The sequence below is a fragment of the Acomys minous genome, assembly GCF_964271855.1.
Source record: "Acomys minous genome assembly, chromosome: 14".
In the NCBI taxonomy this organism is placed as follows: Eukaryota; Metazoa; Chordata; class Mammalia; order Rodentia; family Muridae; genus Acomys; species Acomys minous.
In genome coordinates this window covers 72,541,339-72,566,750 of record NC_140496.1, presented here as the reverse complement: position 1 = coordinate 72,566,750, position 25,412 = coordinate 72,541,339, and the positions used below count along the sequence as shown (strand labels likewise).

Genomic DNA, 25,412 nt, shown 5'->3' with positions numbered 1-25,412 from the left:
TACCATCCTGTTCCCACTGCACCCTGAGGCCAGATGGTCTGTGTGCTTTTGCCTTTGGTAGGCATTCCAACTTAGTGCACTCTTGAGATTTACCCAATCCCGTGTTGCTGTGCACTGTTTCTTTGTCTGGGACAAACTACATTTTATCAAGAGGTGAATGCCTCTTGATGGATGCTTGGATTAAGAGATACAGCTTGTTAAAATTTTAATTGTGAGAGACAGGGCCCTTGATGAGCCGCAGTTTTAGACTTTGTTTCATTTTACTTTACGAGTGTTTATATTCATGAGTGTTTTCCCTGTGAGGATCAGAATGGGTAATGACCCGAGTTGATTCCTGGGTCCCACATAGTAAAAAGTAGAGAGCCAACTATGACAAGTTGTCCACACGCACAATCACCTACATAATAAATAAATAGATGTAAAGAGATGTAGAAGGCTGAATTTATTGTAACATTATTCATAAAGGTGCAAATAAACACACTGATTACATTCAGAAGTCAAAATGGCATCAAAACAGTAAAGTTTCCAGTTTGATTTCTTCTGTCTCTCTCCTCTGAGTGCTGGAGAGTGAACATAGGGCCTCATACAAGGTAGGAAACCAGCTCTAATTTCTAGTTCTCTGAAGAACATGGTTTTGATGAGGTGTTATCTGCGTTCATATCTGCTGATTTGCAGTTCATCAGTGTGGTCTCCCAGCTGTGTTGGGTGGGGTTCCTGGGTTCTTTGTAATCTTTGGCTCTTGTTAGGCTTGCCCTCACTCGCTTCCTGAGGCTGAGAGAGGGTCTCGGTGCCAGCTGTTTTCGCTCTTCCTAATCCTGCTGTTCAAAGTCTTTAAGTTTGATTTCAGCTATCCCCAAATATATGTCATAATAAACTTTTAATTTTGATGAGAGAAATTACAGTAAAATTGACTCTCCTTATAGCAGTGAGTGATTTTAGACTGTTTATAGAAGGTGCAAGAGATTGCTGCTGTACTGAGGACTAGCATGACTGACAGGGGCATTCGTGTAGTGCTCTGGGCGCCTCACCTTTTCTCAACTCAATCACCTTTTAATTCCTTGTTGGCTTGCTGGTCTCTCCCTGTGAATTTGTATGAAGGATATTTTTGCACAAAAAGCTCTAAGGTTTAAAAGAAAGTTTGAGAGGCTAGTCCATCTCCTTATGCAAAAATCTGACCTGCTGATCTTCTGCAAGAGAGCACAGAAGAGCGCAGTTGCAGCTGGCTTGTAAGGGAGGCTGGTGCTGACAGGGCATCCCAGGTAATCCCTACTCTCTGTTCTTGATTGCAGGTTTCAGCAACATTCGCTGCCAGCTTGGTCACCAGCCCTGCAATTGGAGCTTACCTTGGGCGAGTGTATGGGGACAGCCTGGTGGTGGTCCTGGCCACAGCAATTGCTCTGCTGGACATCTGTTTTATCCTTGTTGCCGTGCCAGAGTCATTGCCTGAGAAGATGCGGCCAGCATCATGGGGAGCACCCATTTCCTGGGAGCAGGCTGACCCCTTTGCAGTAAGTTTCTCCTTGGTAAAAGAAAATATTTGATTCAGTGGAGTATAAGTACTATAAGTACTTCTCTCTGGTTGTTTTGGGGGAAAAGTATCTTGAAGTTTATACATTTATTATAATCAGGGTCTCACTGTACAGACCAACCTGGTCCAATATTTTAGGTCATTCTGCATCAGCTTCCTGAATTCTGCAATTATAACCATGCACCACCATACAAGCTGGGATTTGTTGTTTTTTTTTTTTTTAACATTTTGAAATATTTTTCAGACTAGTTTGAGGAGAATGAAATGAAAAGAGAACTGATTACAAGTGTGAGTTTTTGATTGAAGCATGTGTTTCGTGTTTCTCCTAGTCTTTAAAAAAAGTGGGCCAAGATTCCATAGTGCTGCTGATCTGTATCACGGTGTTCCTCTCCTACCTACCAGAGGCAGGCCAGTACTCCAGCTTCTTCTTATACCTCAGACAGGTAAGAGCACCTTACCAAGGGAGACTTGTCAGGGTTAGCGCCCTAAAACAGTATTTCTTTTCCACGGAGCTGTATTCCTCTTCAAAATGAATACTTGTCCTGGTTACTTTCTGTTGCTGTGATAAAACATTCTTGCCAAAAGCAGCTTGGGGAGGAAAGGGTTTATTTGGCTCTTATTCCGTGTTACAGTCCATTATTAAAGGAAATGAGTGCAGAACCCTGGAAGCAGGAAGTGGAGCAGAGACTGGAGGAATGCTGCTTACTGGCTTGCGCCGCAGGTTCCGCTAGCTACCTTTCTCACCTCCCAGGACCACTCTGCTCCAGGTGGCACCACCTTTAGTGCACTGGACCCTCCTACATCAGTCATTAATCAAGGGAGTGTCCCCACAGATTTACATAGTGACCAATCTGATGAAGACATCTTCTCAAATAAGGGTTTTTCTTCCCAGGTACTCTAGTTTGTATAAATTGACCAAAAATCCCTCCAATTACAATACTACATAAACAATAGCCAACAAGAATTCAATCTCCTGTTAAGAGTACTTATTTCTGCTCCCCATTCTTGGTACTGAGGTGAAACCCAGGACCTCATGTTGCAATTATTTGTAAAATGATTTTGGGTGCTTGCTAGCTTAGTGTGGCCAAATTAAAGAGATCTATGACGTATAAGAAGGTGTTTTCATATAGCAAGTTGTTTTTATGAAGAATCCTTTGTGTATAAGTAAATTAAAATTAGAATTAAAAATTGTTGATAAGCATTTTTCTAGCCTTTGGTGTTAATATACAAGTAGTTACACTATTACACACTAGCTGTGCTTATTTTTTCATTAATTTTACCTGTTTTGGAAACTTTCTAGATAATGAAATTTTCTCCAGAAAGTGTGGCAGCCTTTATAGCCGTCCTTGGCATTCTGTCCATCATTGCACAGGTGAGTTTCTGCTCTAGTTAGATTGCTGGCCTAGAAGGTGGCCCGTGCAGTTGAGCCTCACAGTGATGGCGTGGTAGTGGACTTTTTGGTTTTTGGTTTTTATTTTTTGTTTGGAGACAGAGCTTCTCTATGTAGTCCTGACTCTTCTGGAGGTCACTATGTAGACCAAGCGAGGCCTTGAACTCACAGAGATCCTCCTGCCTCTGCCCCCCAAGTGCTAGGACTAAAGGCTTTGGGCCTGGCAAGAAACAAGTCTGATTTATAGGTTCAAATATTATATTAGCATAGCTAGTAATTTATGAGATTTTGGGGGGGATGGATACATATTAGTAAATATGTGATGTATGACAAGAATGACAGTTTATTGATTTATATCAAGACTCCTCCTTGCTCTGTGAATTCACTCTTCAACAAGTGTTCACTGAATGTCTACAGTACTGAACAGGTACTATTGGTGCCTCCAGTCTAGAGTTTATGTTCTAGGGAAAGAAGCATGATGTAGGTAGGCTGTTGGAAACACGATGTTTCCAGCATAACTTCGAAGAAAAGAAAGAGGTGGTAGAGAAACTTGGGGAAAACTTTTATTAGTAAGAGGAATTTGGGGAGTCCTTGATATACAAGGTGGCATTTGGCCAGGGATATGTAGAAATAGCTGTAGAAATAGCTGGAGGAAGAAATTTTTAAGTGGTTTAATAATGCGAATACTGTTCCAGGGGTTGGGGGGCTCCTGGTGGATGAGTAAGAAAGCAGAGAGGCCTGGTAGCTGCTGCTGCTCTGCAGTAGGGAAAGAGGGCTGCTGAGTGAATTCAGAGCGTTCCCGGAGGCCCAGTAGGTAAACAGTGACTGCTGATGCAGAGGGTCTCTGGTCTTTGGGTGTGAGAGATTCTCAGCAGTGAGTCTGACTTAGCAGCTGTACACAGGATGTGACCTCAGGAAGGGAGGAGACCAGTGTTTCTGGATTCTGTTTCTGACTTGAAGGACTTAAGAAAACACGCTGCCTTGTGCTGTCACTTGCAAGTCTGTACACAGGCTAGGAATGCACAAGGAGATTTTGTGCTGGGGCTGGAGACAGGGTGAACCCAGGGTCTCTTATCAAACCCTTCCTGGAATTAGGATTTATTGATCCCTCCTGGCTTTTTAAATTGAGAAAAATTATGAATTCTGTAAACCCACAATTATTAGCCAACCGTGCTGGATGAAGGGCTGTTAAGCAGGTTTTGGTGGTATGTCTGATCTGAGTTCAGGAAGTGTCAGCTTCCTTAGCCTCACATTTCTGAAGAGTGCAAGCCTCTGCCCACAGCCTGCCCTTCAAGAGCTGTGTGTTTACCTGGGTGTGGGGATTGCATCAAGGTGAATCTGTCTTTTAGCCGCGCTTTTCCTTCCTCTAGGGTGTAGCAGTGATGAGAGCCCATGTTCTGCCTTGCGAACCTCTAGAGCAGAGGTTTGCAACCTGTGGGTCAGGACCCCACAGGGTCACATCAGATATCCTGTAGATCATATATTTACACTGTGATTCATAATAACAGCAAAATTACAGTTATGAAGTAGCAATGAAAATAGTTGTGTGGTTCGGGTCACCAGAACATAAGGGACTGTATTAAATGTCTCAGCGCTAGGAAGGCCGAGAACCACTGCTTTAGAGCCTTTGGAGGAAGCAGGACTTAGGAGATGCAAGTGATGCGTTTGGGGGTAGTCTCATGCATACTTCCCAAAATCAGTAAGCATTACCCCTGTCCTTCCCAGAAAGAAATCGAATGCCACAGGGTATGCCAGGACATATATAGTAAAGAAACTATGAAATGACTGTTCCCTTAGGTCTTTACTGTATGTAAGAGAGAACAGCCAAAGGCATCTGAAGAGTCCAGAGCAAATAGAGAAAAACACATAACCAGACTGGACTAGGGAAGTGAAGATAGCAAGAGAGGGAACAGACCGTAGTGCATATGAGGATGAGTGGCTGCAGGAGAGAAGGCTGTGGGGGTCCGGAAGCTAGTGTGGACTTCCAGACTTATAAGGAGCCTTGTGAATAAGCCTGAGGGAGCCTGGAGGCCAGCATGAACTGTGATTTGCAACCCCAGGTTCGCGTCTATGGTGAAACATACATCCCTTCTGCCAGAGGCAAGGGAAGTGACACTCCTTTTGGCAGGTGGAACACGTTTCACAAGTTCCTAAGGAATGCTGACTTTTATCTAACAACCAGAAATCCTTCTATAGTCCAGATTGAATTGAGCCAAGACTGTCATTTCTGGACATACGGACTGCGTGAGACCTAACACAGTTTTGAGTATACTCAAAAGTTTTCTTTCGTTGACCGAAGTCTTCCTCTGATGTGGTCTATAAATTTTTTGCATTCCGGTCCTTTTAATATATAAGTTGTCTGCGATATTGTCTACCCACGAGCAATAGGAAGTGTGCTATTTATTGCCTTAAAGGAAAGTAACATACACAAAATTGTATTAGAGGAAATAAAAGTTGAATCCTCGTATGCTGTTAGACTGAGAAATACTAGCTTTATCCAGATGGTTTTTAGTGAGTTGAAGGTCTCCTGGCAGACTGCTGGTCAGGGAATTTTGTTGATTGCCTAGCAGAGTCTAAGCCTACAGGTGGGCAGGCCTGGGCCTCCCTGTATGCGCTTCACTTACCAGAGTATTAGAGAAGAAAGCTGAGTCCTCAGGTCCCGCTAGGAGCCTTCTCTGCTGATACTGGGTTCTCATCTGAGAAGCCTCTAGGAACCTTTTTTCTTTCTTTCTTTCTTTCTTTCTTTTTTTTAAGGGGGAGGATTCAAGACAGGGTTTCTCTGTAGCCCACGCTGCCCTTGAACTCACAGAGATCTGTCTGCCTCTGTCTCCCCGGTGCTGGGATTACAGTCATGCCCCACCATGCCTGGCCCTAGGAACGTTTTTTTTTGAAGCAAGGACTCATTCTATCTAACTCACGCTAGCCTAGAGCGCAACTGTAGCCTAAGCTGGCCTCACGCACAGGCCAGCTCTTCTCCTGACTCAGCCTCAGGTTTCAGAACTGAGTCACCACACACCTAGAGGTAACTTTGCTTTTTACTAGCATATGTATGACCAAGCCTCATAAGATGTTAAATGATGAAATTTCAACTTACTCCTCAAACAAACAAACAAAGCTGGGCCTGGTGGTGCATTCCTTTAATCCCAGCACTTGGGAGGCAGAGTTAGGAGGATCTCTGTGAGTTCGAGGCCAGCGTGACCTACAAAGCGAGTCCAGGACAGCCAAGGCTACACAGAGAAACCCTGTCTCGAAAAACCAAAAAAAAAAAAAGAAAGAAAGAAAGAAAACAAAAATTTCAATTTATGGCACCACTTCTACAGACGTATTAGCTATGTTGTACCATTTGCTCAGCTTTAGTTAGAATAGCAAAGTTATTTTTGACACCCCAATCTATGCTGTATTTCAGCTAGGTGTGACATAGAGGAATGTCCATTGACTCATAAAACCATTTATTAAGCACTTCCTATGTTCCAGGCACTGCTCTAAACTTCATATAGAGGCTTCGTTTCATCCAATGTTGAATTCTAAAATGGCTGCTGTTACCTCCACTCAAAGACTGTGGCCTAGCCTGTTTTTTTCAAAGTCTATGCTCTGAAATATAAATTTCCCAAATCATACTTCATAGTTCCTAGAATCCTCACGGTTTCAGCAGCAGGTTTAGATGAAGTTATGGGTTATCATTGGGCCATAGGATAGTTTTGATTTATATCTTTGTTACTTTTATATTGCTTGATAAGACACCATGACCAGGCCAATTTATAGAAGAGTTTAATCTGGGGTTTACAGTTCCAGAGGGCTAGAGTTGATGACTGTTATGGTGGGGAACATGGCAACCGGTAGGCAGACACATTTCTGGAGCAGTACCTGAGAGCTTACATCTGGTCTCACGCAGGTGAGAAAGCACTGAGAATGGTGGAGCTTTTGAAATCCCAAAGCCCACACACACCCAGTGACACATCTCCTCCAATAAGGCCATACCTGATACTTTCCAAGCCGTTCCACCAACTGAGGACCAAGTATAAAACACAGATGAGTGGATGGGGCCCATTCTCATCCAAACCACTACTAGGGCTCACCTGGCCTTGAGCTTTCCTTCAAGGCTGTGGGCATCTCCATCAGGGGCCAGAGTTCTTGGCCAGTGTTGGTCCTCGTGTCAAGTGTACTATGAGCATAGAAAGTGAGACTGGGGCGGTGTAGCTCTGACGCTGCATGGGTCAGCCTGGAACTGAGCTCTGAGCTAGTTGGCAATTACGGCTGAGGAACCACACCAAGTAGAAGGCACTTGATTACAGCAAAGAAACCACCTTTCTAAATATTCTTTAAAAACTGCCATGTGGGCTAGCAAGATGGTTCAGTGGTTGAAGGTGCTTGTTATCAGGAGAGAACCATTTCCTGCAAATAAATAAATATACTTTTTTTAAAAGAAAAAAAAAACCTTTGTGATAATTGTTTGTCTTTCAGACCATAGTCTTGAGTTTACTCATGAGGTCAATTGGAAATAAGAACACCATCTTATTGGGTCTGGGATTTCAAATATTGCAGCTGGCATGGTATGGCTTTGGTTCAGAACCTTGGTAGGTATAAATATCATAATGTTCGTTTTCCTAGTTTTTTAAAATATTCTTTGAAATGTTTATTTTCTTGTATGCTATATTTTTGATTATATCAAACCTCTACTACCTGCGTCCTGATCTTCTTCTGACTCTCCGACACATCTGTCTCCTAATCTCCTAGCCTCTTGTTTGTGGTGTGTGTGAATTTAACCCAGAATCCGATCAGAGCTGTCCATGTGTGCATGTACTGGAAGTGGGTTCATCTCCTGGGCCATGGAGATCGCTATACCCCCGTTACAATTTTTTTTTTCCTTTTCTTTTTCTAGCTGAGACTGCCTCAGCCTTACAGGTGCTAGGACTGCAGGTGTGCCCAGCTCTGCCCTTTCCTGCTAAGCTAGTGACTTGAATCTATTTCTTGCTGTGCTTTAAAGCATAGAACGATTTCCCACATATATATATATATATATATATATATATATATATGTTCTGGGGTAGCTTAAGGCTACATACTGTTTTCCCCCCATGAGATTATCAAGCTATTGAATCTCTAAGGAGCATTTAATCTAATCATGTTACTAGGAAACAGTGCAGCAACAAAGCCCTGTGGCAAGAACACCCTGACAGCTTTATTACATAGCTTGTTTTTCTGGTTAAAGGAAAAACAACCACCCACCTCCCCATCCCCCCAAAAACCAAACCAACAACAACAAAACAGCGTTCTTCACTGGCAAGTGGGGAATGAGCAGTCCACCTACTTCCATCCTGGCTTCACAACCCGGCTCAGCCTGCCGTCTTTCTCTTTTTAAGATTTTATTTATTATATATGAGTGCTTATTTGCATGGTCAGAAGAGGGCATCAGATCACATTACAGATGGTTGTGAGCCACCACGTGCTTGTCAGAAATTGAACTCAGACCTCTGGAAGAGCAGACAGTACACTGACTCTCCAGCCTCAGCAGCTCACATTTCTTGCAGGCTCGAGTCCTACAGGATGGGTGGTGTTGGGCTGCCCACCTCTGCTTTGGACTTGGGTATTAGTAAACGCTAAGAATGTGTCTTAGTGGGTGATGTGTTTTCCAGTCTAGCCTTTGCATATGTATTTCTTCCAAACAAGAAGCCAGGAACATCCACCTTATTTGCCTATTTATATTTCCGAGATGACAGCCAATCAGTGATCTTTAAACTGAGTACAAATCCATGGGGACATTGGAGGATTGCTGGCTCCAGTGTTTAAAAATACTTGATGTTTATTACTTTTGTGTATAATCCTCAACATAACCTCTCAACTTCCCATACAAAGGATATTCCATATATATAATGGGTTTGGAACTTGACAACTCAATCTTACAACAAAGTATCACACATTTTTGTAAGCAAGTAGTTGCTGCTTCTAGAATACGTGGAATATACCTTTAAGTGACTTGCCCAGAGCCACTTAAGAGGAAGGGAAAGCACACTTCCCTTTTCTGCACCACAGCCATTGCAGTCAGGATGACTTGGTTTGATTTAACAGGAAAAATGGAGACGCAGCATTAATTTTTGTTTTGCTGCTTTGATTACAGGATGATGTGGGCTGCTGGGGCAGTAGCAGCCATGTCTAGCATTACTTTTCCAGCTGTTAGTGCCCTTGTTTCACGAACTGCTGATGCTGACCAACAGGGTGAGTTGTTATGTTACTTAAAAGAACAGACTATTGTTTCTGTGGATTTCTCTTGCACAAGTACTGAAGCCAAGGGTATCTTATAGTAGTGTTTGAAGTTTGCTGCCTATGGTCCACAGGTTCTGAGACACTAATTTCCAGTCACTATTAGTCACTTGTCTTTTTAAATATTCAATCTTTGGCTGCATTAGCTTTTGTATTGTGACAAAATAACCCAACAGAAATAACTTGAAGGATTTATCTGGGCCACTGTTTTCAGAGGACTCAGTCCGTGGTTGCGTGGCCTTGCCTGTTGGCCCTGAGGGAGGGTTATGCCAGCAGGGACATGAAGCAGGAGCTACTAACCATAATGGCTGACAGTGAATAGCTAAGAGGAAACTCCTCCAAGGACTCACCCCCAAGCAGCACTACCAAAAGGGACTGAGCACTCAACACACGAGCCTGTGTTGGACACTGTACATTTGTGTCTTAATTTACTATTAAGGTTTCACTGTCATTTTGCTATTGTGATAGGTACCTTAGGGTTCCTCATAAGCCTTTAAAATTCCCATAGCTTCAACCATCTGTGGATGTAAGACATGAGTAAACACAAGGACCTTTGTGGTAGGAACATTCATTTGTTGTTATTCTAAGAGATGAAGACGGTCCTGTACTTGGCTGTAAGAGAAAGGGGGCAGTGTTCACTGAGATAAACGAGGCAGGGAAAGCCTGTGGTAAAAACAAGTAACATTTTCACTTAGAATGATTCTAGAGAAACTGAAACTCAAACTCAGTAGTATGACCAAGTAGTAAACTGTGTGGAATGATTTTTAATGTTCTTATTAGTTCCTGACTGGTTTACAGCCAAAAGCCAAGTGCTTTTGCAGTAACTAATGGCTTCTCAGTAGCATTTAATGCCATTAAAGTAAGCTACTAGTAACATTAAAAATCTCCATGTAGATTGATTTCACATTTGCAGTTTTTTAAGAGTAGGAAAAGGATAATGTGAGTATGGGGAACAGGAAGATACAAGCGAGGGGATAACAATTGTGATGTAATCTGAATAAATTATAATAAATGAAAAAAAATTTAAACGATAATGTTCTATTTCTTTAAACATGTAGGTGTTGTTCAAGGAATGATAACGGGAATCCGAGGGTTGTGCAATGGTCTGGGACCAGCCCTTTATGGGTTCATTTTCTACATTTTCCATGTAGAACTTAAAGAACTGCCAATCACAGGAACAGACCTAGGGACAAACACAAGCCCTCAGCATCACTTTGAACAGGTAACTCTTCATTCACATGTTAAAATGTTCTATTTATTTGGCTGGATTATAGGATGTTTTTGAAAACAAAAGCTTTTACGTAAAATTATTTCTGGTGTTTTGAGAGAGAGCCTCAAGTCTGGTTATAGCATGAATAGACCTTAAGTAATATTAAAAATTAAAGCCTAAGAGACTATTCTTCTAGGCACTACCTTGCAAAACTGGCTGTGCATACGGCTTCCCCTAAGAGTGAAAAAATCATTTAAAAGCCTATGTTGGCATGTCAGCCATTTCTCCATTCCATACTATTGCTTTTCTTCTGACTTGTATAGCGTCTCACAGCCTTCTTGCATCTGTAGATGGGAGTGAGCCGGTTATGCATACATTTGTTGACTTGCTTTATTTCCCAACTGAAATTACCAATGCCAAACCACATGGACCATTGAGCCAGTACAAACAGCTCTTTAATTTCCTTGATTAAGCCAGAGTTATTCCAGCCATGCCTATTTAATGTCGTAGGCTACATACAAGAAAAACAGTTGGAGGGCTTTGCTCACAATAAATGTGATTTAGGGCTAAAATAAAAATCTGTTTGGTCTGTTTTCTTTTAGTGGTTAGCAATATCATGTTTTTGAAACAAAATAGTATTGATTCTAAAGGTGTATAAATATGTGTGTAGCTTTGCTTGACTCCAAGTCTCTTGTCTTCAGGGAATAGCAGATTCAGTGGAAGCACACAGAACACCTGTTTTCAGGCTCTGTACTAAAAGCACAGTTGTCTAATTTACTTTGTCAGTTTTTATGGGCAGGATTTTGCAATAATAAGGATACCTTTTCTCCTGAAAAGTGATGTATTTTATAGCTGTTGCTTTAATGAAGTCATTAAAAATCCAAGCAAGCAGTTGCTGAGCAATTATCAGGGGTTGGGTGGGGTCTGTGCAAAAAATTCTAATTATTGTTTCTTCCTCAGAATTCCATCATCCCTGGTCCCCCCTTCCTCTTTGGAGCCTGTTCAGTACTGCTGGCTCTGCTCGTTGCCTTGTTTATTCCAGAACATACTAATTTAAGTTTAAGGTCCAGCAGCTGGAGAAAGCACTGTGGTAGTCACAGCCATCCTCACAGTACGCAAGCGCCAGGGGAGGCCAAAGAACCTTTGCTCCAGGACACAAATGTGTGATGACCGAATCAGGAGGACTTCTGTCAGCACCCAGGTCTTAGTTTTCACCTGTAGTTCTGGATGTACATTCCATTTCCATCTACAGTGTACTTTAAGATTGTCTTAAGAAATATCTGCATGAACTCCGTGGGAACTAAAGAAAGAACTGGACAGTTTTCCAAAGATGTTACAATTTCTTTCTAAAAGAAACCTTTTGTTTATTAGCACCATTCTCTTGCCACTAAACTGTTTTATCACACATCTTTAATTAAAGCTATATATGTAACTCCGCTGTCAGCACGTCTCTGCTGCCATTTCCTTAGCTGTTGAGCCTTTACCTGCAAGCGCTGACTCAGTGACACAGTAGGCAGGATGGTTACGGACCTGTTCGCTTTAACGTTGTAAAAGCCCGAGTCAGATCTTAACATTGTAAAATCTTGGGCCAAATAATTCAAAGCCTTAATGCAGATGCACTAGAATAAAGAAATGGTAAAGAATTGTTTGCATTTAAAACAACAAAAACTTGTGAAAATTGTAGAAAATCAGAATCATGTTTTGAGCTTGTTTGCCATAATTTTATTTAAGACATTCACTACTGTTTTGAAGTATGAAGATACCAGCCACTTAGAATTTAAATTGGGCCTATACAGAGCCTATACAGCTATGTTCTGGCTCAATTTGTTAAAATTCTCTGCTTCTTATACCACTATTCCTTTGATGTTGCATAATCATAAGGACCTCAACACTTGAATACATAATCTAAAAACTATATAGTAAAGCTGGTAGCCTTGAAAATGTCAATGTGATATCTATATGTAGATAAATATATATAGTGGCCTTTCAGGACTGTCACAGTAACACTTTATTTACAGAGCTAATGTTTGTCCTAAATTTTCAGGACCCTAGAAGAGAGCTTTATACAATTACTGATGTGAATTTCTCTAAAGTGTATATTTTTGTGTCCAGTTATATTATTTAAAAAGTGTTACTTTGTAAAAATTGTACATAAAGTATTGTATAGTTTACACTGTTTTCATCTTGTGTGTGGTTACTGCCTAATGCTTTTTAAACTTGGAGCATTCACTACGATTAAATAAGGTCTCAAAATGTAAATATTCTGTTAATAAAATTAAATATTTTAATGATTTTTTTCTTTTTAAAAAAGTCTTGATCTGTGAGTCCCTGTGAGGCTTGTTTGGGCTTTGTTACCATAAGCATTTTTATAGTAACAAATCTTACCTTATCTTACCTTCTCTGTAGTCCATTTGCTTGCCCTCACTTTACCAAAACAAAAAAGAAAAAACCCTGAGGCTAAAAATGCAAAGTTTGCAAGTGAACTGGAAGTAGTTGATTACCTAAGCACAGACACTGCAGGACAGTCTTTATTTTCCTTCTGGCATATAAAGCTCCCAAGTTTCAGTACTTTATTAACAAAGATCACAGTTTTTAGAAATCACATTAAAGCAACATTTTGATTATTGACACATGTACAATGTACACCACAAAAAAAAAATCAAAAGTTGAAGAGGTAGAGCACATAGATATCTATGTGCATGGACACTTAGCACAGAAACAGCTTGCTAACAGCCTGCTGTGGAAATGAGCCACCTATCTTAGGAGTGTGTGTTTATAAATTGGGGTAGAATATCTCTTAAAAAGCTATATATGTCACGTCTGCCTGCCACAGCCCCTTATGCGTACTACACAGTATTTACAACAGTCCAGCCTGACAGGAGACTTCTTCCCAGAATAAGTGCTTTCAAATAGTTGGAACAATATTCTTACCATCACTACACTTTTATCACACCCCTTGTTGACGATACCTAGCAGTTGCCAGCATCCTGAAAGTGAGATTAAAGGTCCCTGTCTTCCCGTGGCCCTAGTGAAGTTAACATGCCACAATCTCCATGTATTCAGCTGTGTAAAGTACTTGAAAAGATTCTCTAATGTGTATAAGTGTTCTGCCTACATGTGTATGTAGACACCACAGGCATGCCTGATGCACTCAGAGCAGAGGAGGGCATCAGGTCTCTGGGACTGGGGTGACATACAACTATGAGCTGCCATGTGAGTGCTGGGAATGGAACCAGGTCCTCTGGAAATCAGAGTAGCCAGTGCTAGTCAGCCACTGAGCCACCTCTTCGGCCCCCTGAAACTTTTAAACTATTGCATGATTGTTAGAATTTTACAAATAGGATTTTGGGGTCTTACAAGGATTTTAATTTCCGTTGAGTGGTTGTCAACAAGAAAGCAAAATGGGACCTCTAAGATGATAGGTTTCAGATTTTAAAACTTGTATTTTGTATGTGTGTCCATACACAGGTATTTGCACATGGGTGTGGTGTCTGCTGATGACAGTGGATCTTCAGGAGCCAGAGTTCCAGGCTATTTTAAGCCACTCCAACGTGCATGCTGGGAACTGAACTTGGGTCCTCTGTAAGAGCAGATCTTAACTACGGTGCCATCTATCCAGCTCCCACTGTAAAGGTTGTGTGTGTATGTGTTTGAAATGACTTAATTTCTAAGGAAGTTTTTAGTAATGAGAAAGTTGTAACTTCCAATAGTTCACTTTCCTGCTTTATTAGCACTGATAGTCTAAAAAGTACTATGAATGTTTATAATGCTATTATACTGAAGATTTGTATCATGTCAAAATCCTGTTTAGCTCAGATGACTAAAGCACTTCCATTATGTAAATACACTGTCTACATTATTTTTATATAAAAATTATTTCATAGATCAAAAAATGTTTCAGTGCTTAAGAGTGTCACGGGTGGCATATCAACCAAATTCCACACGCCCATGCCCAAGAGTAGCTGGCCGCCATTGGCTTTGGTTTAGATTTTTTTTCTTGTTGTTGGATTTCCCCCCTCTTTGAGGAAGAAAGAACATGAAATTGGGTGGATAGGGAGGTGGAGACCATCTGGAGGAGTAGGGAGGAAAAAGAATAAATTAAAATATATGCATCAGGTATGGTGGCACATACCTTTAGTCCCAGGTCTTGGGAGGCAGAGGCAGGTGGATCTGAGTTTGAGGCCAGCCTGGTCTACATGCAAAGCAAGTTCCAGAACAATCTGAGCTACATAATAGAGATCCTGTCTCAAAAACTAACGTAAAAAATGGAGGAGTGGCTGGAGAGATGGCTCAGAGGTTAAAAGCACTGGCTGCTTTTCCAGGTCCTGAGTTCAATTCCCAGCAACCACATGGTGGCTCACAACCCCTATAATATGATCTGATGCCCTCTTCTGGCCCGCAGTTGTATATGCAGGCAGAGCACTGTGTACATAATAAATAAATCTTTTTTAAAAAATGGAGGGAACCTTTAATAGTAGTATAAGGACGTCAATGTAAAGATAGTGATCACAAGTGGAAGCTCTCCCAATTCTCAGCAAATTAAGAATTGTTTTACTAATAAAAGCGACAGCATGACTCGCAAGCTTTCTTCAGCTTATTACTACTGTTCCTTTGCAGGGTGTATTTTTCATTAGGGTGTCCCTTATTCACACCAACTGGTAAGAACCTGATAAAATTAAGTGATATTTTTTTGAAACATTCTGTTCACAGAATAAAAATACCATTTAATTAGAACTTTATCAGTCCCCTTAGTTTATAAATGGCAGCAGTACTATAAAGGATCGAAATGACCTAACAGGAACAAGAACTCAATGGTGGTGTCAATGGACTGTTAAACCACTCTCATCTCTAAACTATCAATAAGAAATAACAGGTGTTGGATTAACTATTTGGTAGCTGCCCAGGGAAATATGCAGAAGATGAAGAGGGGACAATTGTGGGCTTGGAACATGTCTGTAATGCCCCCAGCATGCCATCTTTCTGATGGTCTGCAAAAGAGACAAAACATACAACCTGTTACTATTTCAGTCTTAGACATGCAATGAAAACAGCATTGTACCACACTCAGTACAGATGTCTCCTCACCTGAATTGCTAAATAGATTCTGGCTGAGTCCACGTAAAGGAATGCTATCTTCTCTTTTCTTCAAGTATTTGGATTCCAGTCCTAAATTTTCACCGCTTGAAGAAAGGGGAAAAAATTTTTTTTTTGTCTTAAATTTCACTTAATTGTTCATTCTCTGTCTCTGTCTCTCTATTTTGTTGTTGTTGTTCTGTTTTGGTTTGGGGGGGTTGTTTGTTTTGGATTTTCAAGACAGGGTTTCTCTTGTAGTCCTGGCTGTCTTGGATTCACTTTATAGATAAACCAATCTGGCCTCGAACTCACAGATCTGCCCACCTCTGCTTCCCGAGTACTGGGATTTTGACTGATTTCCTAAGCAAAAAAAACCTTAATCTATACATAATATTTTCCTTCTAGAAAAAGAGTAAACTTTAAGCTGTAGTAAGATAAGAACTTTTATGTATAAGTTAAATAAATTCTATAAGTACCAAAGATTTTATATCATAGCAAATACACATGGGGTGGGGATGAGAAAATACAGGGGAAAACAGCTTATATGTTGAGAATATTATCTTGAGTTTACTAGAGTAAAAATAGACTTAGAAGAAGAAAAATACAAGAGATACATGGCAGGAGAAATACATAACTGATTTAAGAATATTATTTTTAAAAAGTACGCATGTGAGCTGGGCGTCATGGCATATGCCTTTAATCCCAGAGGCGGAGGCAGATGAATCTCTGTGAATTCAACGCCAGCCTGGTCTACAAGGAGTTCCAGGATAGCCAATGCTATTACACAGAGAAACCCTGTCTCAAAAAACAAAACAAAACAAAAAAACTGCATGTATATTTGTTTGTTTTAATGTGTATGAGTGTTTTGCCTGCATATATGTCCGGACCTGCGTGCAGTGCCCTATTAGAAGAGTTACAAAGCTGTGAGCAGCCATATGGGTGTGGGAATTAAACCCAGGTCCTATGGAAGAGAGCCACTAGACCATCTCTGTAGCGCTCTTTCTGAGACAGGGTCTGACTATGTAGCCCTGGCATTTTGCATTTTGCTCTTCTCTGCCACTTGATTGGTAAAATTAAAGGTGTGTACCATGCCTAGCAGAAGAAGGGATTTCTACACATATATCCAAATATTACAACAGCTATCATTATTTACAAGAAAATCTTTTATTATGCCAAAGGGGATCCTATAATTTAAAACCACATAAGACAAATCATTTTTTCATAGCTTAAAGGAACTCTAAATTTTCATCTTAAATTGGTGGTGTACACTCTCAATCCCAGCACTTGAGGCAGAACCAAGCAATTTCTCTGAGTTTGAGGCCATCCTGTCTACATAGTGAGTTCTAAGACCATCAGAGCTATGCAGTGAGACCTTGTCTCTACAAAGAGGTCAGAGATAAACTGCAGGCCTCATGGCTTTTAGACACTGCCGACATTTTTTAAAGTGACTTTCCAGGGCTACAAAGATGCAGCACCCGGAACACTTGCTGTTCTTGAGAAGGCCTGCCCAGGTTGGGTTCCTAGCACTCACGTGGCAGCTCACAACCATCTGCAGTTCCAGTTCTAGGGGATCCAGCATCATCTTCTGACCTCTGTAGGAACCAGGCGCATGTGTTGTGTACAAGTATACATACAGGCAAAATAGTCACACTTAAAAATAAATCTTTTTAAAAAGTGACTTTCAAAGAAGCGAAGGAAAAATGTTATGACCACCGAGTACTTACTTTTCCTTATCAGGTGGACAAGGCCTGCTAACAGCTGCTCCTGGCTGCGCATCTAGCACTGTGCTTGGTTTTGTAAGCTGCAAATTAAACTGAACCTGTGGGGAGAACAGAGCATGAACTCAGAACTGAGGCAGTTTCATGCTGAGCTGAGTGCTTAGGTTTTGCTTCTTGATAAATCCAGATAATAAAAATAAAGGTTTTAGAGGCTGGAGAGATGGACAGCTCAGCAGTTAAGAGCACCATCTGCTTGTCCAGCAAACACATAGTGCCACACATCCATCTGTAATGACATCTGGTGTCCTCTTCTGACCCGCAGTTCTCCACGCAGCCAGAACACTTACACATAATACATACATCTTAAACAAAAAGTTTTACCTATAGTTTATAGTACAAGCACATTCTTTTGTGACTTAAAAAGAACCTGACTTTTCCTCAAGACAAAAGCTCCCCGCAATGAAAGCAACAAGGGAAGAACATGAGTTACTCCCTCTCCAATAGTTACTTTGGCGTGAGCACAGATGCATTTAGGTTGGTGCCAGGACTGAAACTACCCAAGGCTTGGCTGGTCTGGTAGCAAATGCCCAGATCTCATGTGCTAGAAGGATCAAGAGCCAATATGGAAAAATTGCTCAAAGATGTTAGCAATCAGGAAAATAGAACCCAAAATTACACTGAAGTAACTTCATGTCCTAGGTAGAATGCTAATTATCAAAATAAAAGCATGAACAAATGCTGGTAGGATCTGGCAAGTAAGGAATTCACAGCCTGTGGTGAGGATGTAATAAGTAAATATAGTTACTGTAAAGACCCATACAGATACTCTTCACAACATGCCACATGGCGTTCCTGTGACTAGTTCATTCTTGTGTGTACACCGAAAGGACTCAAAGCCAGAGGACAGAAAGATAAATGTACACCCGTGCTGACTGCATGGCAGTCCACTACAGCCAACACAGGGTCAGCCTAGGTGCCCATTAAAATATAAGGAGAAAATACGGTGTGTGATTCACACACACACAGACACAGACACACAGACACACACACAGATCCTTTGCAGCAAAATTGATAGAAATGAAGGACATCACCTTAAGCAAAATAACCAAACATAATTATCTCTGTCCATGTTTTCTCTCATTTTTGCAAGTAACACCAACAGTCTCCCAAAACCAAGGACAAGGAAAAAATGCACAATACAGGAAGCAAGTAGGAACAGGGTAAACCTGAGACTACATACTATGCAGTTAAAGCTGTCTGGCACAGCATGCCATGTGGGCACAGTACATGTAAGAATCCGGAGCGATGCCACTGTTGAGTGGAAAGTGAGATCTGACTCTCACATGAACTCTGGTGCCCCTTTTCTGACCACGTCCCCTGGATGGGGAGGCCTGTCGGCACTCACAGGAAGGATAGCAAGTTACCAAGAAGAGACTCGATACTCTAAGAGCATATATAGGGAGAGGAGGTCTCCCTCAATCACAGACATAGGGGAGGGGAGAAGGGGGGAAGTGGGAGGGAGGGAAGAATGGGAGGAAACAGGAGAAGGGCTAACAATATGTAATATGAATAAATTAATTAAAAAAAGATCTTTAGGATAAAAAAACAACAAAATGTCAATAAATGATAGATGTAAAATGCATATATATTAATGTATATACATTACACATGTTTTTAACTTTATAATTAAATGTGTATATTTACTGAATAGATAAAAAAAAAGACTCGGAGTGATGGCTCTCAGCACCAAATACATCAAAACAATGTTAGGAGCTACACATGCGTGATCTGACTCCAACAGTGGCCCAAAGACTTATGGAAGCTAAACTCCAGGGATCTGCTCTCAGGTCAAGAACAGTCACTGGATGTTGCATATTGGGGACAGATAAAAACAGCAAATCCTATAAAACAGTTAACTCTGAGAACAGTCTGTAGAAACAAGTTGGACCTTGAAACTTCAATTAGTGAGTACCATTTTTTTTTTTCCTTCAAGACAGGGCCTCTCAGTGTTAGCCTTGGCTGTCCTGGACGCATTCTGTAGACCAGGCTGGCCTCGAACTCACAGAGATCCACCTGCCTCTGCCTCCCAAGTGCTGGGATTAAAGGTGTGCGCCACCATGCCCAGCTGCGAGTACCTTTTTAAAAGGTATCTTATTTACAACTTGTACAGACTCTAAAGGTTCACAATAAATGACCCAGATTATAATCCAAAACTAGCAAAGAGCCAGGAAAACCCAAACTCACTTTCCTGAAGAGAGAACCCAAATTATACCACCATAGGCTAACAAACAGGCAGATGGTAAGGAGACGCGTCAGAGCACCCATTATAACCATGTTGTAAGCAGAACAAACACTCAGGAAGCAGCAGGGCTTGAGGACACACAACTCAGTGGTGCTCACCTGCCTGGCATGTGCAAGGCTTGACTCAGTTCTCAGCACAAAGGAAAGGGGACGAAATAAAGAAGAATCTTAAAACTGACAAAGGGAAATAATAGATAGGCTCCACAGTAAGCTGGAGCCAACAGAAAAGCAGTCGTCTCCGCTGAGATGAGGCTCTAACATTAGCATTGGAAAGCTGAGGTTTAGAGGACGGAATTAAGGCCAGTGTGAGTACAGAGTGAGACCCTACCTGAAAGCATCAAAGACTAAGGCTTGTGTGTGTAGCTTAGTAGCAAAGTGCTTGCCTAGCAAGGAAAACATCCAAACACTTAGAACAGAACAGATAAATTAAAATGTAAAGTTTCATGGCCATCTATAATATAAAAAGGAGCCAATAGGCAAGATGGCACACACCTGCAGTGCCAGCATGCGGGGATGAGACATAAGAAACGTGAGCTCGGGGATAGCCTGGGCTACATAGCCTCGGTACCAAAGCCAAACAGGAAGGAAGGAAAGTAAACAGACTGAAACAAAAGGAGGAGACATAAACTGACAGAAAACATTCCAAACCATACGTGTTGGGGGACATAGTCCAGAATATATAGGGAATCGTCTCAATAAGAAATTGGTTATGAGCCGGGCGGTGGTGGTACATGCTAATCCCAGCCCTCAGGAGGCAGAGGCAGGTGGATCTATCTCCACAGCCATGGCTACACAGAAAAACACTGTCTTGAAAAAGCACTGAAAAAGAAAAAAGAAAGAAATTGTTTATATATTTGGAAACAGAGCTGGTGAGATGGCTTAGCAGGTTGGGGAGCTTGCGGCTTAGCCTGTATCCTCAGAACTTAATAGTGGAGAGAGCAAACTCCCACTAGTTTGTTTTTTTTAAATTGAGAAAAGACTAAAAAAATCTATTTCACATAGCAGATATACTGAGGGCAATAGAGAACATGAAAGAGTTTAATCTTAGAAACATCTATTTATGTATGTATGTACGTATGTATGTATGTATCTATTGTCTGTCTGTCTATCTATCTATCTATCTATCTATCTATCTATCTATCTATCTATCTATCTATCTATCCATCTATCTGCATGGTAACCCTGTCCTGGAACTTACATGACTAGCCTCTAACTCACAGAAATCAGTCAACTTCTGCCCCAACCCCCAAGAGCTGGGATTAAAGGCATGCACCACCCAGCCCGGCTCTCGGTAACTTAGGGAAATGCAAGTGAAAACTACAATGAGACACTTCCGTTCGCTGACTACAGTTACAACTGAATTGAGAGCGCCCAGTCGTGGAAGGATGCAGAAGCTCTTAAGGGCCAGACTTAAGGTAGTATCCAGGAAGTGTTTGGGGAAAGTTTGCCAGCTTTTTGGGGTTCTCATGGTTTTGTTTTGAAACACAAGCACTATGTAGCCCTGACTGTCTAGAACTTGATATGTAGACCAGGCTGGCTTCAAACTCAGAGATCTGCTGCCCCTGCTTCCTGAGTGGGGGACTACAGATGTGCACCACAATGCCCAGCCCAAGCTAACCGTGGGCTTTCTGCTTCAACCTCTGAATTACATGGCTCTATTGCTGCCATGTCCTTGCAGATCCTCTTGCCTTTTTTTTTTTTTAAGATTTATTTATTATGTATGCAACATTCTGCCTGCAAGAGTTCCTGCCCACCAGAAGAGGGCATTAGATCCCATTATAGATGGCTGTGAGCCACCATGTGGTTGCTGGGAATTGAACTCAGGACCTCTGGAAGAGCAGATAGTGTTCTTAACCTCTGAGCCATCTCTCCAGCCCCAGATCCTATTTCCTTAACCCACTAAATTATACTGTAAATAATATACTCATTTAGAATAGGATAAGGATACAACTCACAGAGAAAGATATATTCATTTTTTAAAGTAGTCATCTTCTGTGTTTTGCTGCTTTTATTGTTGAGGGTAGATGGCAAAAAAAAAGACCCCAGCAGTTAGCAGCACTTGATGTTGTCACAGAAGTTCAGAGTGTGTGTCCCAGCACCATGTCAGTCACAACCACCGGCAGCTCCAGCTCTAGGGATGGAGTGCCCTCTTCTGGCCTCCACAGACACAGGCACACATGTGGCACACACAGATATACACATGTGAATAAAAATCAATCTTTAAAAAGGTTGGGTGCAGTGGGGTATGCCTGTAATCTAGCACTCAGGAGACAGAGGCAAGCGGATCTCTGAGTTTAAGTCCAACTTGGTCTACAAAGCGAGGACAGTCAAGGCTACACAGAGAAACTCTGTCCCCTACACACACACACACACACACACACACAGAGAGAGAGAGAGAGAGAGAGAGAGAGAGAGAGAGAGAGAGAGAGAGAGAGAGAGAGAGACACAAATACAAAGCCAGGCACAGTGGTGCACATCTGTCATCCTAGCACTCGGAAGCAGGGACAGGCAGATCTCTGTGAGTGAGGCCAGCCTGGTCTAGAGAGTAAGTTTCCGGGCAGCCAAGAATACACAGAAATGTCTCAAAACAAACAAACAAACAAACAAACAAACAAAAAACAGAAAAGAAAATAAAGAGGTTAAAAAACAGGTTTTAATGAAAAACATGAGGGACGGTAGGCAGTGAGATAGCTCATTGGACAAAGCCTGTGGCCAAGCCTGACTTCAGTTCAATCAATGGAACCCAAATAGTGGATGGAAAGAACTGATTTCCCCATGTTACACACACACACACACACAGACAGGGAGAGCAATAAAAAGAGAATAAATATGATTTAAAAGAGACAGACTCAGAAGCCTGAAACAGTGCCCTGTCCCTGTAACTCTAGCTACTTGGGAGCAGAGGCGGGAAGATGGCTTCCCAGGACAGCATAGTAAGGCCCGTCTCAAAACAACAAACAAACAGCAGAGATTGCCCATTTTGCCCATATATTTAAGAACATGTAACTAGACATCAAAATATTAGTTGTAATAATAATGACCAAGAAATAAACTAAAAACAAAAAAAACCCTTTGCTAGTAAGTCAAGGGTGAGGGGACTGTTTCTCATGTGTCACTTGACACAGTGTTGCCAAAGCTGTATTTTAGAATGTGCTGGTGGTTAAGTCCGCCCTACAGATAAGTAAGTTCTGACAAAAACAATCTCTCTCCCGCTTGTAGGCTTAGTAAAACAATGAGTTAAAAAATGAAGAGGTGAGTAGAAATAAGGCAGGATTGCGGGGACTGATACCTAGGCTTTCTATGCTACAGTGACTCCATGAATAGTTGGTGCATATATTTCCTTTAAGCACACACTAGACTCTCAGAATTCATCTAATACATTACCTGACATTGGGCAGCTGACCAAACAAACAAACATTTAAAAAGTGCAAGTACTTATATGCCAACACATTCGTATTTTTAAAAAAGCACTTCATGTGGCTACCTTTGGCCCAGAGACTGGATGGCTAGTGTTCTTGGCAGATCCTGCATGAGGAAAAGCATTCTGGAATGCGAACGCAGAGGAGACAGGATAGCCAATTCCACAGTTCGGGTAATTTAGTCTACTGTCAACCTAAAAACCAAAGCATAAAAACAATTGAAGATGAAAAATATTTCTAAATTATAATCTAAAGTACTTATTGGCCTAGAAGGCATTAGTGTCTGCTAATAATAATTACTAGTAATAGCAATATCTCAGAGGTCAATTTTCTCTAGCAAGATACTACAAAATGCTGCTCATTAATAACCAGAGGCTGGGATCTCTTCAGTCCCCCTAGCAGGCCTTCCAGACTAGCTATGCAAGTGTGGGTCACAGAAACTCCTGAGCCTGCCTCTGTGCTAAAACAAAGACCACCAATGCACCTGGGCTTATCCAGTCTTACTGACAGAGAAGGTACGAGGAAGAAGTCATCGACAGTCCAGGCACAGATAAAATAGTGTCTTTAGATGGACAAGTTGAAAACAATGCTTTGTACTAATTTTAATATGGCACCATCATTAACCAAGTCATGAGAATCAAGTTTCTTATAAGAGGCCACCTGAAGTGACTGTATCACCAATGCTTGCACACTATAAACACCCTTTACGTAGTGATTTAACATCATGCATTATTCAACTGCTTCTAAGTTTATAATTTAGCCCCAGCCATTTCTTTTTGTACCCATTTCCAACTTCGCAGCAATCTTTCCAAGTTTTACATAGTGTGGTACTGTTTATCAAAGCAGATTAAAATTTTGATTAGGCATCCAAATTTAAGAATCAGTGGCAAGCCAGGCACAGTGGCACATGCCTGTGATCCCAGGACTCGGGGAGACAGAGGCAGGCAGATCTCTGTGAATTCAAGGACAGCCAAAGCTCCATAGAGAAACTTTGCCTCCAAAAACCAAAACAACAACAACAACAAAAGAATCAGTGGCAATCCCTCATGGCCAGCAGCGTGCCTGTGATGTACAGCTGGGATTATTACTCCAAGTGACGGGGCCTGTAAACTCTGAGGAACCCTGAGAAATCCCAGCAAGTGTTAAAAGAGACAGACTGACTGACTGAACTTAGGCATGTCAGAGAATTTGAGGGAAAAATTAAAGAAAGTGAAACTTTACCATGGGTTGGCCCCAAGCTGCTATGAAGTAGAAATAAGTGACTGAGGACCTAGCTAAGTCTTACTGACGAAGGTCGGTATTACGGCCAGAACTGTTAGACGGCTACACACATCAACCAAGACGGAAGGCTTTCTGGCCCTTTCTGTGGCCTCGCAAACGTCTGCCTGTGTTCAGCTATGACTGAAGAGTGCTCCTCTTCTTGTGTCGATTCATCAGGAGACCGCGTCTGATGATGATATTCTATATACTTGTTATGTTCAAGAGCAGAGGCCAGGTCTTCAGCTGTAATAAGCAAGTGCCTAGCGCTCTCAGCTCTGCCATCTTGCAGTACCAGGCCACCTCCCGGAGCTAAGAGCTGCCTTTCTTCTCTTTCCCATTCCTTGGGAGGACAAAGCTAGAAATGTCCATCTCATGATGCTCACATCTTAGAGCCAGCACATCTGTGCTAATAAAGCTACCCTCATTAGTACGCTGACCGAAGCAGTGGAGGCCTTTCTCCATAGTAGGTCCAAACCTGAATTTTCTCTGCTTCAAGTGTCCAAACAATCTCTGCTCTCTGCACATCCATGTATACACTCATGCATATACTCACGCAACATATTCGCCATCACACAGAGGCATGAAGACTGTCCTTCTCTAAGAACATGTATGTTTAATCAACACGCCAAGAGCAGTATATACCAGCTCCTACTAAGTAACTGCCAGACTCTCAACACATCACCCACACCTCATCCACCGTAACTCTTACCACATTGAGGTTGGGGGAAATCCCGCTTCGGATGGCGCTGCTACCAGAAAGCGCAGCTGGAATGGTAGAGGTCCCCAAGGGGTCGTGCTTTCTTCCCAGCTGGTTTTCATTCAGCTCTTTGTTTAGCCACGTGATTACTTAAATAGAATAAAAAGCAAAACACAATTTCACTTTAGTTTTTATTTTTCAAATAATTTTAACGTAAGTACTTTTCTCCCTTTGTTTTTGTTTTTTGTTTTCCAGACAGGCCTTACTGTAGCCCAGGTAGACCGACAATTAATGGTCTATCTGCTCCTGTCTCCCAAAGGCTCAGATGATATATAAGTGTGCAATATCACACCAATTATACGTAGTTGTCTGTAGTATTCAGTCTCTACGGCTGCCTTCCACCACAGTCACACAATATAAGCTTGAATACATGTTTGTAGTTAAAGATGCTAATTTTAACAAGCACCACATGGGACTTGTTAAAAGACAGAAGCACATACTTCTGTGACTCAAAAATCCCTGAAGTTTTGCTTCTACAACAGTATCTTTCAGATATTT

The 25,412-nt window shown here is 41.6% G+C and overlaps 2 protein-coding genes across 4 annotated transcripts in view; one reads left to right on the top strand and one right to left on the bottom strand.

Moving 5' to 3' along the window:
* Nucleotides 1-12,677, top strand: part of MFSD14A (major facilitator superfamily domain containing 14A) — a 31,828-nt gene extending 19,151 nt beyond the window's left edge. Inside the window, exons 6-12 of one of the 2 annotated variants that reach the window (XM_084757266.1) lie at nt 1,290-1,508; nt 1,858-1,971; nt 2,829-2,900; nt 7,380-7,492; nt 9,034-9,131; nt 10,235-10,398; nt 11,347-12,677. In XM_084757266.1, the coding sequence (XP_084613392.1) occupies nt 1,290-1,508; nt 1,858-1,971; nt 2,829-2,900; nt 7,380-7,492; nt 9,034-9,131; nt 10,235-10,398; nt 11,347-11,553 (987 nt within the window). In that variant the 3' untranslated portion in view covers nt 11,554-12,677. The remainder of the gene's footprint in view (nt 1-1,289; nt 1,509-1,857; nt 1,972-2,828; nt 2,901-7,379; nt 7,493-9,033; nt 9,132-10,234; nt 10,399-11,346) is intronic. The other variant, XM_084757267.1, reaches the window with a different exon arrangement.
* Nucleotides 12,678-12,907: 230 nt separating this feature from the next.
* SASS6 (SAS-6 centriolar assembly protein) overlaps nt 12,908-25,412 on the bottom strand; it is a 34,095-nt gene continuing 21,590 nt past the window's right edge. For both annotated transcript variants that reach the window (XM_084757263.1, XM_084757262.1), the window contains 5 exons: nt 24,867-25,003; nt 22,963-23,091; nt 17,184-17,278; nt 15,472-15,566; nt 12,908-15,374 (listed from right to left, as the gene is read on the bottom strand). In XM_084757263.1, the coding sequence (XP_084613389.1) occupies nt 15,268-15,374; nt 15,472-15,566; nt 17,184-17,278; nt 22,963-23,091; nt 24,867-25,003 (563 nt within the window). In that variant the 3' untranslated portion in view covers nt 12,908-15,267. The remainder of the gene's footprint in view (nt 15,375-15,471; nt 15,567-17,183; nt 17,279-22,962; nt 23,092-24,866; nt 25,004-25,412) is intronic.